The sequence below is a fragment of the Labrus bergylta genome, chromosome 18 (assembly GCF_963930695.1).
Source record: "Labrus bergylta chromosome 18, fLabBer1.1, whole genome shotgun sequence".
Lineage (NCBI taxonomy): Eukaryota > Metazoa > Chordata > Actinopteri > Labriformes > Labridae > Labrus > Labrus bergylta.
In genome coordinates, this window is record NC_089212.1 from 8,004,954 (window position 1) to 8,019,582 (window position 14,629).

A 14,629-nucleotide genomic window follows, 5' to 3' on the forward strand; every position below is an offset into this window, starting at 1 on the left:
TTTTTATTCAAAGAAAAATATGAATTAAACATTTTATTTGAGTGAATGCCGCGTCTGGTGGTGCTTAAAAAGGATTTAAAGCTACAGAGCACACACACACACACACACACACACACACACACGGGACCCCGTGTCGTGCAGTGCCATGCTGTGACAGCCTGCATGTCGGAGAGAGAGAGAGAGATGAAGTGGGAAAAACGAGTGAAACAAACCAAACAATGGAGGGTTTTTATTTCCATCCTCGTGCAGACTGAAGGAGGCGTGGACAAGATAAACAGAAGTGTCAGACCGCATGTTTGATTCTCCCTCCACATATCAATGACCTCATTCCATTTTTAGTATTTACTTTTAGATAATTGTGTGTTTGACTGCCGGGCAGATACTTTTATTTCTCCTCTTTATATTTGTATGTTTATGACCTTTACCTCTCTCTCTCTCTTTCTCTCTCTCCAGTTTCCTCCAATGAGTCTCGCCCACCCGGATTAGGAACCTGAACCTCTCTAACCCTCTCTGACACCATGAGCATCGTAGCTCTCTCCCCCGCGGCCCCTGAACCCCCCTCCCCGATGGTCACCTCCGTCACCCCGACCCTGGACCCTGACACCTCCACCTCTCCTACAGCTGCTGCTGCAGATGATGATGTCACCACCGCCCTCTTCAGCCCCGACCTGGAGCACCAGACCCACGACGGGGCCTCGTCGCCTGGACCGGGCCCCAGCCGAGGCATGGGGCGAGACCCCTCCAGGAGGTAAACAATCAGTGCTCTGTGGTTCAGCTTGTCATGAAACAGAAACGATGCAATTTCTAAACACATGGAACAGTTTTAAAATACATAATAATGGAAACACACATGCAAAGATTATTTGCTCCACAACAAAAACAGCTTCAGAAAAACGCTGCAGATCCAGCCATCATTACAGAAGTGCTCCAGGCCTGTAGGGGGCGCTCAGTCGGACAGTTTATCATTAAGATTCTTGATTATTTTGCACTGCAGAACATTCCTGTGTTTCTGAATCTGCAGCACGTTTTTCCTGATGTAAATTGTGTCCTGTTGCTTGTTGCAGTCGTAAGTAGATGATGCATATCAGTGATCTAATCCCTGCATTCTTTTAGCTACAGCTAAAGCAACATCTTTGCACACAGAGCAATGCAGCAACAGGTTCACGGCAGGCTGGTGAAGTTAGCCAAAAAAAAGGTTTAAAGACCCCTTCAGGGTTTATTCTGAACCTGGTTTTGTGTCTCTCTCTCCAAAACACTTTGGGCTGCTAGCTGAGCTTCTGCTAACCTTTGCTAGCATATTTAAGCTCCTTCATCCAGAGTCATGATTCAGGTCAAAGTGAGCTGCAAAATGTTCCACTCTCCTCCCTCAGCTACTTTAAGTCTGTTGGCTGTTTGGTGCAGAGCAGTGAGTCAAATCAGAGCTTGTTTGATGAAAACAGTCGACTTAGTTACGACTGAAGACAAAATCAAGTAAATTAGAGCTTTTAAACTGAACTGAAACTGTGAAGATGCTCATTCTAAATGACTTAAACAGTTAAAACTCAAACTTAGAGAGAGAACAGAGTCAGGAGCTGACTACACTGACGCAGCATTTGAAAATAAAACGATAGAGTTTGGAGAAGCTGTAGGCCTTTACATTCGCCTGATGTGCAGAGTGTGTCGTTTCAGGTCAAAGAAACCTCCGCCCCTCCACACTGGAGCCGACTGGAAGGTGGTCCTCCACCTCCCGGAGATCGAGAAGTGGCTGAGAGCGACCAGCGACAGAGTCACACAACTCTCACACTCTGTGGGACAGGACGGAGACAACAGACACGTGGACGTCCACCTGGTGCAGCTCAAGGTACGATCAGCTGCTGCCTAAACCTTACTGAGAGCCCTGACGTCCTTTTAACACCATGAGGGGAACTTTGACATCATCTGGTTTGTTTAGAAAACTCTGAGGCAATCCCATGATGAAGTGCAAGAACCCGCACACATCATCATCCATTTATAGGTTTTACAAAGTGTGCACACAAAAGCTGGATCATTTTTTAGAGACAGGAAAGTAAACCCTGCTTCATCAGTTTGTCTGCTCATGACCTCACTCTATGATCAGACATTAAGGAAACATGATATGTTGAAGTGCTGGCTTCTCTGACAACAATGCAGCAGCCAGTATGTCCTCCTTCTAACTTTAGATTCTGCTCCTGAATGCTCTGGATTTGTTTGGACCAGAGAAGGTAGGCGGTTTTAAGGCACCCCCACACGGCCGTTTTGGACACCCCTCGGTTTGCCAGATATGAGAGCAGTTATCAGGTCAAACCAACAGGTGTTGCAGTGATGGAAGCGGGCAAGAGAAGTGGTTCAGATAGAAGTGATTGTACCTGACCTAAAAAGCCTCTACATGTTTCTAATAAGCTCCACGAGCAGAAACGTGCTCAAACTAGGATCAATATTGGAGATGCTTTTGAAAAATGGAGAGAGGTTAGAACACAGAAAGGTTTACAGACCGATGCAGAGCTGGATAAACACTGAAGCTTCAGTGTCCACCACATGGCAACCTGCGTGAGCATCGACTCTAGAGAGGAGGGGGGAGACAGCTCAATATTCTATAGGATCGAAACTTGGACCCTAATCGACTATAAATGAACGCTCAATGATTTGAAAAAGATCTCCGCTAGTCAACCCTAATGATGTTCTCCAGCAGCATTCAAAGTCAGTCTCACATGCATTTAAGCCTCTCAGCAGCTCAGTGTCACATTCATGAAGACGACAGAACATCAGTCGATTCCACTGTCTGACCTCAGGCTGAAAATTACCCATAATGCCCTCCCCCCTCCCCCACAGCCTCTGTGTTATGTAAGGAGAAGTTTCCACAGGGCGCCCGGTTGACCCTTCTTTTATTTATGTAACTGCAGCCCTCGCAGACACGGAGCAGTCGTCGTCTCGTCCTTCATCGTCCTCCTCCTCTTCATCTCTCCAGTGGATTTTATGTAAGAGAAGGATACAAGGAGTTTGTTTTCAAAGTGATTAATAATCCAGAGTTTGCCTTCATGTTTAATTCACTGACACGTTTTTAAAGCTGAGGATCTTAAATACCTGCAGAGTCTGAATCATGAAAATGTTATTGTCTTCTAGGACTCGTTCTCGCAGGTTTGCTATTTGCAGAAAGGAGTGTTGTAGTACTCGAAATCGGTCTTGGTCTCAATAGCGGTCTAGAGACCACTTTTCAAAGTTCTCATCTCGTCTGAGAATCCAAAAGCCTTTTTACTTGGTCTTGTCTCGGTCTCAGACTGGGCGGACTCTGGATTATCAAGACCAGTCAATACCACCACTGATAGGCTATTTTTGCACATCATTACTTCAATATTTAACCTCCCGGTTATGGCCATAACCTTCCCAGTGTTTCAGTCTAAGTGAGTGACATGCCCCCTAAACACATGATGAGGATTTTCCTGTGATATTTATGGTCTTGGTCTTGTCCCGGTCTCGCCCTGCCTTGGTCTTGACTAGGTCTGGATTCCTAATGCCCTCGGTTTGTCTTGGTCTTGCCCTGCCTTGGTCCTGGTTGATTGGTCAAGGACAGAGTGGGTTCAGCTGACAGTTTGGTCCTCACAAAGATAGATGTTCAGAAGCGAACAAACAGGAACATAATGTGACAGCATTAGAATCTGTTTGTTTTTAGATGACATAACTGTATGTGTGTGTGTGTGTGTGTGTGTGTGAGTGTGTGTGTGTGTGAGTGTGTGTGTGTGTGTGTGTGTGTGTGTGACATTGTTACAACTACAGCTTTGTTGTGCAGTTCACTGATGTCACTCAGACTCTGTGTGTATGTCCTTATGTGTGTGTGTTTGTGTTTTTTTGAACCACTCAGTCAAATACTGAAGCTTCTGTTCTCAAAATCCTCCACACCAGAACCTTCAGCCAGGGGCGGGGCCAGAGGGTGCTCTAGAAATCTGATGGCCACCCCAAAATCCTGAACTATGATTGGCTACTGGTCTTGTCAGAGGCGGGACTAGTGTTTGAATCAACTTTTGTTTTTACTTTTCTTATTTCAGAGATAGAGATGAGATCGAGTCAGAAACCAGAGAGAGAGAGAGAGAGAGAGAGTGGGGAATGACATGCAGGAAAGGTGCCACATGTCGGATTCAAACCCGGGTCACCCGCCTGAAAGACTATAGCATCCGTACACTAACCAAACAGTGTCATATATACATTTTTTCCCCTGTTGCATTTCCTTGAAACGTCAAGCTGTCGGGTTTGTTTCACTGCTGCACGGTGATTGTTCATGGAGTCAGAGAGACCCGCCCACAAACCTTTGATTGACAGCTCGTGTTAGTGCACGCCCCATGTACAGAGGCTGTAGTCCTCCAGACGGGCGGCCCGAGTTTGAATCCGGCCTGTGGCACCCACATGTCAAACCACACTGTTCAATTAAACACACAACTGAAGGTGACTCTAAATGCAGTGCAGTGAAATATTCACACCTCAGAAGGATGTTTGTAGATGTATGATGCTTTATAAAGTATGAGGATGCCTCTCATGAGTTCCTAAATTCTCCTCTTTGTAACATGCGCTGTCGGCTCGGCCTCTTCTTCTGCAGAGAGAAGCTTTACTCTTTTAGGATGAGAGCACCTTGTTATGCCCTCTGGTGGCCAAAACATCTCACAACATGCTGAAGAAGCAGGAGAAGGTCTTTCACACAATAAACACCTGGAATAGTTCATTTTCTCTCTGCTGAAAGTAGGTCGTGGTCCTGACTCGGTCTTGATCCCTAAATGTCTTGGTTTTGACTCGGTCTCGATCACTCTGGTCTCTGTCCCGGTTAGTGTGGTCTTGACTTTAAGCATGAAACATAATATGTAAAGATGGAGCCCGAGTTATAAAGAAAATGACAGAAGTCCTCTTTACATGACCTGAAACGTTGTTGGATTCCAGTGTTGTCATGACAACAGTCTGTCATCTCCTCATCTAAGAGACTTATCAGTGTGTCAGAGCAGCGTCGAGAGACAAATCAGAGACAGATTGAAGCCTGATGTTAACGTGAGAAGACGCTTCAGTCCGATCGCAGCTGGAGGATGAACCAGAAGCAGACGTGACGCCTTCTGTTTGTGTCCACGCTGCATGTTCTCTGACACCTCGCTCGTTTCATGTTGGTGTCAGATCCGAACCTGCAGACAAACTTTAACTCACACACTTCAGTCAGGATCGATGAGGGAGGGGCAGATCTCTGACCGTGACGATATACATCACAATAAAGCAAGAGGGAAAGGGTCTAACGAGCAAATGGGGTTTCACAACTCCACTTTCTTCTGGTGCCACTTATATGTATGCATAAAACCTGAAGTATAGATTGCGGGCTGTCGCCGCACAGCGAGGAGGTTCCTGGTTTCCCCGACGGAATCCCCGTCTGACAGGAACCTCTCTGTGCGGAGTCTGCATGTGTGGGTTCTCTCCGGGTTCTCCAGCTTCCTCCCACAGTCCAAAGACATGCTCGTTAGGTTAACTGCTGACTCTAAATTACCTATAGGTGTGAATGTGAGTGTGGCTGGTTGTCTGTCTCTATATGTCAGCCCTGTGTGTGTGTGTGTGTGTGTGTGTGTGTGTGTGTGTGTGTGTGTGTGTGTGTGTGTGTGTGTGTGTGTGTGTGTGTGTGTGTGTGTGTGTGTGTGTGTGTGTGTGTGTGTGTGTGTGTGTGTGTGTGTGTGTGTGTGTGTGTGAGAGAGAAACCTGGTTAAATAAAAACAGTAAAAGACTGTAGGACAGACTGTTCATTATCTGGGGACAGCTCCCTCTAGTGGTGAGTTCTTAGTATTACACTGGAGTCGGGCTTTACAGTATTACCCTCAGTGCTCTGGTGTCTGTTTACACTGTTTAAGATATGAAGGGAACTACAGCTGCTTCTTAAGAAATTAGAATATCAAGAAGAGTTTATTTTCTCCCTAATTTAATAGACATGTAAAGTGAAATATTTCAAACCTTTCTTTTTATTTGATTCTTGATGATTACGGCTTATCGCTCATGAAAATCAAAAACCCAGAACCTCGAAATATTAGAATATTACGTTAGACTAATTAAGAAAATGATTTACAATACAGAAATGTCGACCCGAAGTAGAAGGAGTGTAACTGATTGAGGGATTGAGTGTGTCCAGTAAAAGTTGTGGTTTTTGTCCCTGACAGGCTGAGATTGTTTTTCTAAGAGTGTTCCGGTCATCCCTCTTCTCCTCATGCTGGACTCACTGCTCTTTTCTCACTGTGTTGTTATCTTTTATACTCTCCTCCTCCCATCCTCCTGTCCTCATCCTGTCCTCCTCTCCTCCTTCTGTGTCCCTCACTTCCTACCCTCCTCCTCCCTCCTCTCTTCCTCTCCTCTTCCTCCCCTCATCCTGTCCTCATCCTACAATTCAATTCTACAATTCTACAATTCACTTAGCAGACACTTTTTTACAAAGCGACGTACATCAGAGAGTAAGTACAACACAAGCAAGGATCTAGAAAAAAAGGGAACAATGTCAGTAAGAGCAAACGATCAGCTTTGAGTCTGATTGGACACACAGGTGCTGACAGGAAGTGACCAGAGGCAAAGCACAACATTGACGGCAGTTCTTGAGAGCTCTAATCAGTATAGAAACCATCTTATAAGTCATCGTTATCAAACAAAAACCATCGTCACAACCATCATCATCATCAATAATATGGAGACCATCATCATTAAGTTAGTAGGTTTTCATAAAGAGCTGGGTCTTTAGCTTTTCCTTAAAGGTGCAGAGGGACTCTGCAGATCGAATGGAGTTTGGAAGTTCATTCCACCACTGGGGGGCGACAGAGGAGAAGAGTCTAGTCAGAGACTTAGGACCCTGTTGTGACGCCTTACATTGGCAGAGTGTAGTGGGCGGGAGGGAGTGTAGACCTGGATGAGAGAGTTAAAGTAAGGAGGAGACGTTTTTGTCGCTGTTTTGTAAGTGAGCAGCAGAGTTTTAAATTTGATGCGAGCAGTAACTGGGAGCCAGTGTAAGGAGATGAACAGCGGAGTGACATGTGCTCTTTTAGGAAGGTTGAAGACCAGTCGTGCTGCTGCATTTTGTATCATCTGCAGAGGTTTGATAGTGCATGTAGGAAGACCTGCCAGTAGAGAGATGCAATAGTCGATGTGTGATATCACAAGAGCCTGTACCAGGAGCTGTGTAGCGTGTTCTGACAGGTAAGGTCTGATCTTCCTGATGTTGTACAGGGCAAATCGACATGACCGGGCAATCGAGCAATCGAGGCCACTTGAACCTTAAAAGTTAGCTGGTCATCAATCATGTCACCCAGGTTCCTACAGACTTTGTGGGCATGAGTTTGGTTGTTCCAAGCTGGATATTGATCTGTGGTTGCATAGAGGGACTGACTGGGATGACAAGGAGCTCAGTCTTTGAAAGATTGAGTTAAAGGTGCCGTTCATTCATCCATTTAGAGATCCTGTCCTCCTCCTCCTCTCTCTGCGTCCCTCTCCTCCTGCCCTCTTCCTTCCTTCTGTGTCCCTCACCTCCTCCTCACCTCCTCCTTTCCACCTCCTCTCCTCCCCTCCTCCTCTCACCATTACCTCTTCCTCTCCTCGTCCTCTCCTCCTCCTCTCTCTGTGTCCCTCACCTCCTCCCCTCCTCCCCTCCTCTCCTCCTCCTCTCTCTGTGTCCCTCACCTCCTCCTCCCCTCCTACCCTCCTCTCCTCCTCCTCTCTCTGTGTCCCTCACCTCCTCCTCCTCTCCTACCCTCCTCTCCTCCTCCTCTCTCTGTGTCCCTCACCTGCTCCCCTCCTCTCCTCCCTTCCTCCTCTCTCTGTATCCCCCCTCCTCTCCTCCTCCTCTCTCTGTGTCCCTCACCTCCTCCTCCCCTCCTACCCTCCTCTCCTCCTCCTCTCTCTGTGTCCCTCACCTCCTCCTCCTCTCCTACCCTCCTCTCCTCCTCCTCTCTCTGTATCCCCCCCTCCTCTCCTCCTCCTCTCTCTGTCATATTTAGAATGCGTTTGCCTGCAGGGCATTTCTCTTTAACCTGACCTTGCTACGGAGCGCCTGTTGGACATGATTATAGTGATGCAACCACTGTTAGTGTGTGTGTGTGTGTGTGTGTGTGTGTGCGTGTGTGTGCGTGCGTGTGCGTGTGTGTGTGTGTGTGTGTGTGTGTGTGTGTGTGTGTGTGTGTGTGTGTGTGTGTGTTGGTATGCCAGCCTCTCAGCCATCTTTAGCATGTGGCCGTAGGCAGGCGGTGTGCAACAGCTGCATGGAAAATGTTTGAGGCTGGCTCTGAGAGGGAGAGGCTGCTGGTATCAAAACACACACCACAGACACACACACACAAATACACACACACACACACACACTCCCTCCAGGTGTCATTGCGTTCGAGCAGCTCGTACATAAAAGCAAACAAATTAAACTCAAGAGCAGGAATATAAAATAGGACCTAAAAAACAATCCTCGTATTAAAAAGAGTGATTAATAAATAAACAGACTGAACAACAACATTTAAAAGATCAGACTAATATCTGTAAAGCACATTTCATACAGTGAGGGAATTCTAAGTGCTTTATGGAGTCGTAAACAAATGAGACACACAAACACAAACAATGCAGGAGTGGAGATTTAAATTCATAAAAATATTACTTTCAATGAAATCTCCCAGACCTCAGAGTAACCTCAGAGTCAGTTTACGGCTCAGTGAAGACGGTTTATCCAGCTTGTTTTAGTAAAGCACACATCTTTTTTTTTTTTACCTCCAAGCCGTGCAAAATAAAGCAGCACAGCCACCGTCCCTTCAGATCTGACCTTGTCACTCAGAATGTAAAGTTATAGAAATAAGTGGATGCTGTAATCCTGCAGCTTTGCAACATGAAGAGGTTGTGTCTCTGACTCAAAGCCACAGAGCTTTATTAAAAAAAAAAAAAAAAAAAACAGTCCAGAAGCAGCTCAGCCGTCTGGCAGCTGTCGGGATATTTCTGTCTCCTTATGTCAATGCCGTCGCTACGCCAGGAATTCTGGGAACAGATCTGGGCCCGGAGGGATAGATATTCAAGTGACGGGGAGGAGGAGAGAGGGAGCGAGCAACGACAAGGTGAGGAAAGGGAAGAAGGAAACGAGAGAGCTGCAGGTTCACTAAGTTCAGCCGGGTTTTTGAACTCACTCACGCTCAAATATCATCGAATACCTCCAACAGACAACAGGAAGTGAACCATTTAGTGACTGAGATTTATGGTCGGTACATAAGGCCTGAAGGTCTGAATCGTCGAGCAGTTTGTTGCATTGTTGCATAATAACCTTGAGTTTGGTCTGTGTTCACACGGGGACATTTACAGTCGAGAACATTTTGTTCTCGTATAATTTATCCTACATTCCACATTGTCTGGTTCACCAGGAGCCCTGACTGATCGGCCGTACCTCCCCGAGTCATTAACAGATATTAGACATTTGGTCCTGTTTGTCCTGCTCAGCTTGAACGTAAACATTACAAGTGAAGTCCAGGGCGTAACTCTTTCTTCACCTCCTCTTCAGAGATCATAAGAGGTCGTACGTTGCTCCCTCTTTTATTTCCACATCCTGTAAACATGTTTGACACACTTCACCTCGCTGCAGCATGTAAATGTGTGATTTTTAAATGTTCAGGATTTGTTTTTTACTCCTGTAATCTGAGCCGGGCCTCGGCCCCGCTCTGTGTTATTTAACTTTGGACTTTTATTATTTAAATGATTAATACTGTGAGAAGAAAACACATATAGGGTCAGAGGTCAGAGTGTGTTTGTTTGTTTGTTTGTTTGTGTGTTTGTGTAGGGGGGGAAGAGAGAGAGAGAGAGAGAGAGAGGGAAAGTAGAGAGTGTGTGTGTTTGTGTGTGTTGGTTGAGGGGTGTGCGTGTGTGCGTGTGTGTGTCTGTTTGTGTGTGTGTTGAAGGGTGTGTTGAAGGGTGTGTGTGTGTGTGTGTGTGTGTGTGTGTGTGTGTGTGTGTGTGTGTGTGTGTGTGTGTGTGTGTGTGTTTGTGTGTGTGTGTTGAGGGGGGTGGGTGAGGTCGGTCCCAAAATAACCTCTCAACTGTTGTCACACCTCCTCTCTCCCAACACCCCCCCCCCTGCAAGAAGTAAAGAAGCAGGTCACCACACACACACACACACACACACACACACACAGCAGGAGTGAGTGTCAGTTGGTCACCATTTCCCACATGGTAGCCGTCGTGTGTTCAGAGTTTTGGACTCTCTGAGACAAACTTTAACTTTTCATCGTCAGAGAAACTTTTTATGGACTCAGATTAGTGAAAGTGGAAAGTGACAGGATTTATATTATTGATCCGACAAACATCAGCAAGACTTAAAGAAGGTAAGAAACAGAAACAAAGCTGCTTGTGTCCGTCATTGTGTTCTGACATGCATGATGGTGATGGGAAACAAAGCTTGGTAGATGTATATGTTGCTTCAAATCCTTTAAGTGATCAGATTTGACATATTCCAAGACAAATATCGATGATCAGAACGCCTGCTGATGTAAAACCAACAGGATAGAAAAAGAGTGTTTGTCATGTTGATAATCTGAAGTTGCAGTAGCAGTTTGTGTCTGGAGATCTCACATGGAGGAGTCGTGTTGGAGAAGAAAATACTCGAGGAGAGAAATCACATTTTTGAAAATGTTTCCAGAGAATGATCGGAGAGAGAAACAACGTTTTGAGCAACGAGAAAGATAAGCATCTGACATTTAAGGAAGCACAAGCTTTATGATCAGGAGATTAAAACATATTATGTGCATATAGGTTCTTTCCTTTGGCCTCAAATCATCTCTGGTGTGCAGCCAATCAAAGTCAGGCGTGTGATCCTGGAAGGGCAAAATGTTTCTGACTGCCAAATTGTGAGATGTTTGTCATTTTAGGTTTGGAACTTCATGTTTATGTATCCTCGGTTATAGACTTGGAGATGAGTTAAGTGATCTGTTCTGGCTGCTTTTCTACATCAACTCTCATGCAGCATCATTTCATGTGTTCTGCAGACTGCGAGGTCTGCCTCCTGTTGGACAGGCAGGTGACAAACACCGGCGGTTAGCTTGTGCTAGCGTGCGTTAGTTTGCAGTGTAGCTACAAGCAGTAAACGTACACACTACGACCTGCAGGGGGCGGAGCTTCTGGTAGCGATCAGCCCATCATAATAAGTTTGTGAAAAGCTTTATATGCGAATTTTCACACTTAAATGTAATAGAAATCAGGTTTATATTTTGGTTTCATGCTGGTGCTCAAGGGCGACATCTGCTGGATCAAAGAATCACATATAAAGCCTTTAACGAGTTCTGGTTGGGGTCAAATGCCCGAGCCGGATCCCTCCTTTTCTTCTTCTGTCGGCCATGTTTGAACTGACTGTTTTTGATGCAAAGAGTAAAAGTTTTGTGTTCTTTGTTGGATGGTTCGGTGTTGCTCAAAGGTGACACACGTTTTCTTCTTTTTCTTTTTTTCTGCATTTACTTGACAAGAGCATGAAAACCAGCCCCCCACCCCCTTATCCCCCCCCCCTCGTCGGTTTTATGTTGAGCGCAGCGGGAGTTCCTCTTTGGTCCTGACAGAGTTCAGCTTGTTTGAATGTCCGGCAGCTCAGAGTTCAGAGTCAGAATGTCCCGGCTAACTTTGCCATCTTTGTGCCGAAGCTCTCGCTTTGAAAAAAAAAAAAAAAAAAGCATCTGACTATAACGAGTCTTTGTATCGCAGCCGCGGGTCCGGGTCGACTTTGAAGCCGCTTAATTTGAATACTCCAGGGGGGAGAAGGAGCACAGAGTATTTGATCTCCAAGGTAAAACAGGCAGCGCTGATGGGCCGGCGGTGGAGGAGTTGAAGGTTATTAGATCCAATGGGTGCGGATGAGGCCGAGCTGTCGCGGGCGGTTTGGACGCCGGCGCTCTGACGCCCTTGATGTCGGCGGGTGATGAGGGTGAGCTGGGATTGGAGCTGAAGCACGAGTCGACTTGGTTCAGATTGATTTTCGGCAATTAGAAAGCCTGCTGGATGTATGGACTCTGTGATTGACAGGTCATGTCTTGATGCTACGTGACCGGGGTTCGAGAAAAATGTGTGTGTGTGTGTGTGTGTGTGTGTGAGAGATCACACGATGAGTGTGTGTGATCAAAACGAGTTATTCTTAGTGAGAGGTTCTTGTAGATGAAGATTTGTACACACACACACACACACACACACACACACACACACACACACACACACACACACTCTCCTTCTCTCTCTGGACTAACGAGCCCTTCGAACTGGATCAGCTGTCAGTCAAATCTAAAGAGAAAACGCTTCAATCATCCCTGAACATTTTCATCCTGTCCACAGTTTGACCAGGAGGAGAGACGAGATGATCACATTAAGACGATATGTGAATCTTTTTTTTCATGTTTATACTTTCATCGAACCTGGAGAGATGTGACTTTACCAAGTACAAACTCTTTTCTACTGAAGGCGACCTGCAAAGTCAGACATCTTTATTTGTCAGAGTCAGGATTGGTTTTAATGTCGAATTTGAAGGAATTTGCCTCGGGTGTTTCGGTGCAAGACAAACAGCAGAGGACAGTGCTGAGTTCATGTGAGCTTTTTAGATGAACCCGTTTTATACATTTAATCACAAATATCTGTGTTTTGTACCTCGTCATTGTCGAAACGAGGTACGTCAGTCCTCTTTAAAACTAGTTCCTCGTGCTTAAAATTAAACACAAGGGAACATTTGATAACCCCAAAACTTCACTTAAAGAAAGGGTTGGTCATTTCCTCCAGATCCACTTTTTCAGATTTTGGTTGAAATTGTCTTTAGGTCCTGACAGAAATTAATAACTCATGTTCTCTGAAAAAGGAACAAAGAACATCTGTATCAGTTGTAAGCCTGTAAAAACTTCCACCAATGTCTGCCACGAGGTACCAATCTGATGGACCAATGTCTTTGCATCTGCTGCTGCTGCACCTGTCAGTGTTTCTCTGCAGTATTATCTTAAATTTAAACCGTTTAATGATGCGATGATGTACACGGGAAAATATCAAATGGATAAATTCTTGTTTGCTGAAAAAGGAAATTTAGGAGAACCGACTTTAACTGTAAAAAAAAAATCAGGTCAGCAGGACAGAAAATGTCGCTGATGCACACACACTTAGTGTCATAGTCCAGATACACACACACACACACACACACACACACACACACACACACACACACACACACACATACACCCACACACACACACACACACACCCACACACACACACACAGCCGCAGGGTCTCATTAGCTCCCAGCAGTTTGACTCGACTGAAGATTTTCTAACAAATGACTTCAGATAGAAATGACAGACTTGGTGTTAATTTAATCAGACGGGCCCTCTGTGTGTGTGTGTGTGTGGGTGTGGGTGTGGGTGTGGGTGGTGTAATTGTATGTGTGTGTGTGTGTGTGTGTGTGTGTGTGTGTGTGTGTGCGTGCGTGTATTAGCATATTAAAGCTGTTTGTGAATTATTGAAGCATCTGAAAGACACTGGTGACATTTTCACCGCTGTTTTCGGTCGACATGACGGCCCTTTGATGACGAAACTCAGTCTGTGTGTGTGTTTGTCCGTGTGTGTGTGTGTGTGTGTGTGTGTGTGTGTGTGTGTGTGTGTGTGTGTGTGTGTGTGTGTGTGTGTGTGTGTGTGTGTGTGTGTGTGTGTGTGTGTGTGTGTGTGTGTGTGTGTGTGTGTGTCTCACATAGCAGCTGTATTTTGTTAACTAGGAATACATGAATGTGTCGAGTGGATTTTGTGGATGATTTGAGTACATGTGCACGCCCAGTTTTATCCACTTCCATTTTGTGTGTTTGCGTCCGTGTTCATGTTTGTTTGTTGCTGCGTTTCTGTGTGTGTGTGTGTGTGTGTGTGTGTGTGTGTGTGTGTGTGTGTGTGTGTGTGTGTGTGTGTGTGTGTGTGTGTGTGTGTGTGTGTGTGTGTGTGTGTGTGTGTGTGTGTGTGTGTGTGTGTGTGTGTGCATGCTCCTCTGCACCTCCTCTGCACCTTAAATCTCACACAAACTGACTCGGCATCCCACCTGTATCCAGAACACGACACCCCACACAGGTGACACTGTGTTCCTGAGCATGAAAACACCTACATAACCACATGCAGGCGGCGTGTTCCTGCAGCCCGTCTTACAGTAGTGACAGATGTATTTTGTAACCGGTGCTCAGCTCAGGTCACTCTGTTACCCAAGTTACAGTGAGCCGAGCTGGCAGCGTGTGTGACCTACATTCTAACATGCCGCGCGCTCTTTGAATGTGGGCCACAGCAGAGCGGGGCGGCGTGGAGCTGCACGGTGACTCAGCGCGCAGAGGAGGATGTAAAGTATCCGTCCAGCGCTTGGAGCCAGGGCGCCCGCTCTTTACAGATCGGTGTCTTCAGGCTGGACGAGTTCAGTTTATTTGCAGAGAAGTGAGAAGCTTCAACATGATGTTCATTATATATCAAATTCATTTTCTGACTTTTTAAAAATGTTCTCCTTTTACGGGGAAGAGGGCTAAAATAAGTTGTGCAAATGTGTCACGTGACCTTTTTTAATAAAGTTGTTTTCATGTAAAGATGAGGAGGGACATTTGGTGCCAGTTGTCTCCAACCCTCCTGAAAACTGTTAAGATAGAATTA

The 14,629-nt window shown here is 45.7% G+C and overlaps 1 protein-coding gene across 1 annotated transcript in view; it reads left to right on the plus strand.

Annotated features, from left to right (window-relative positions):
* Window positions 1-14,629, plus strand: part of akap6 (A kinase (PRKA) anchor protein 6) — a 158,122-nt gene that overhangs the window by 16,450 nt on the left and 127,043 nt on the right. Inside the window, exons 2-3 of the mRNA XM_020652723.2 lie at window positions 454-748; window positions 1,669-1,840. Of these exons, the coding sequence (XP_020508379.2) occupies window positions 519-748; window positions 1,669-1,840 (402 nt within the window). The 5' untranslated portion in view covers window positions 454-518. The remainder of the gene's footprint in view (window positions 1-453; window positions 749-1,668; window positions 1,841-14,629) is intronic.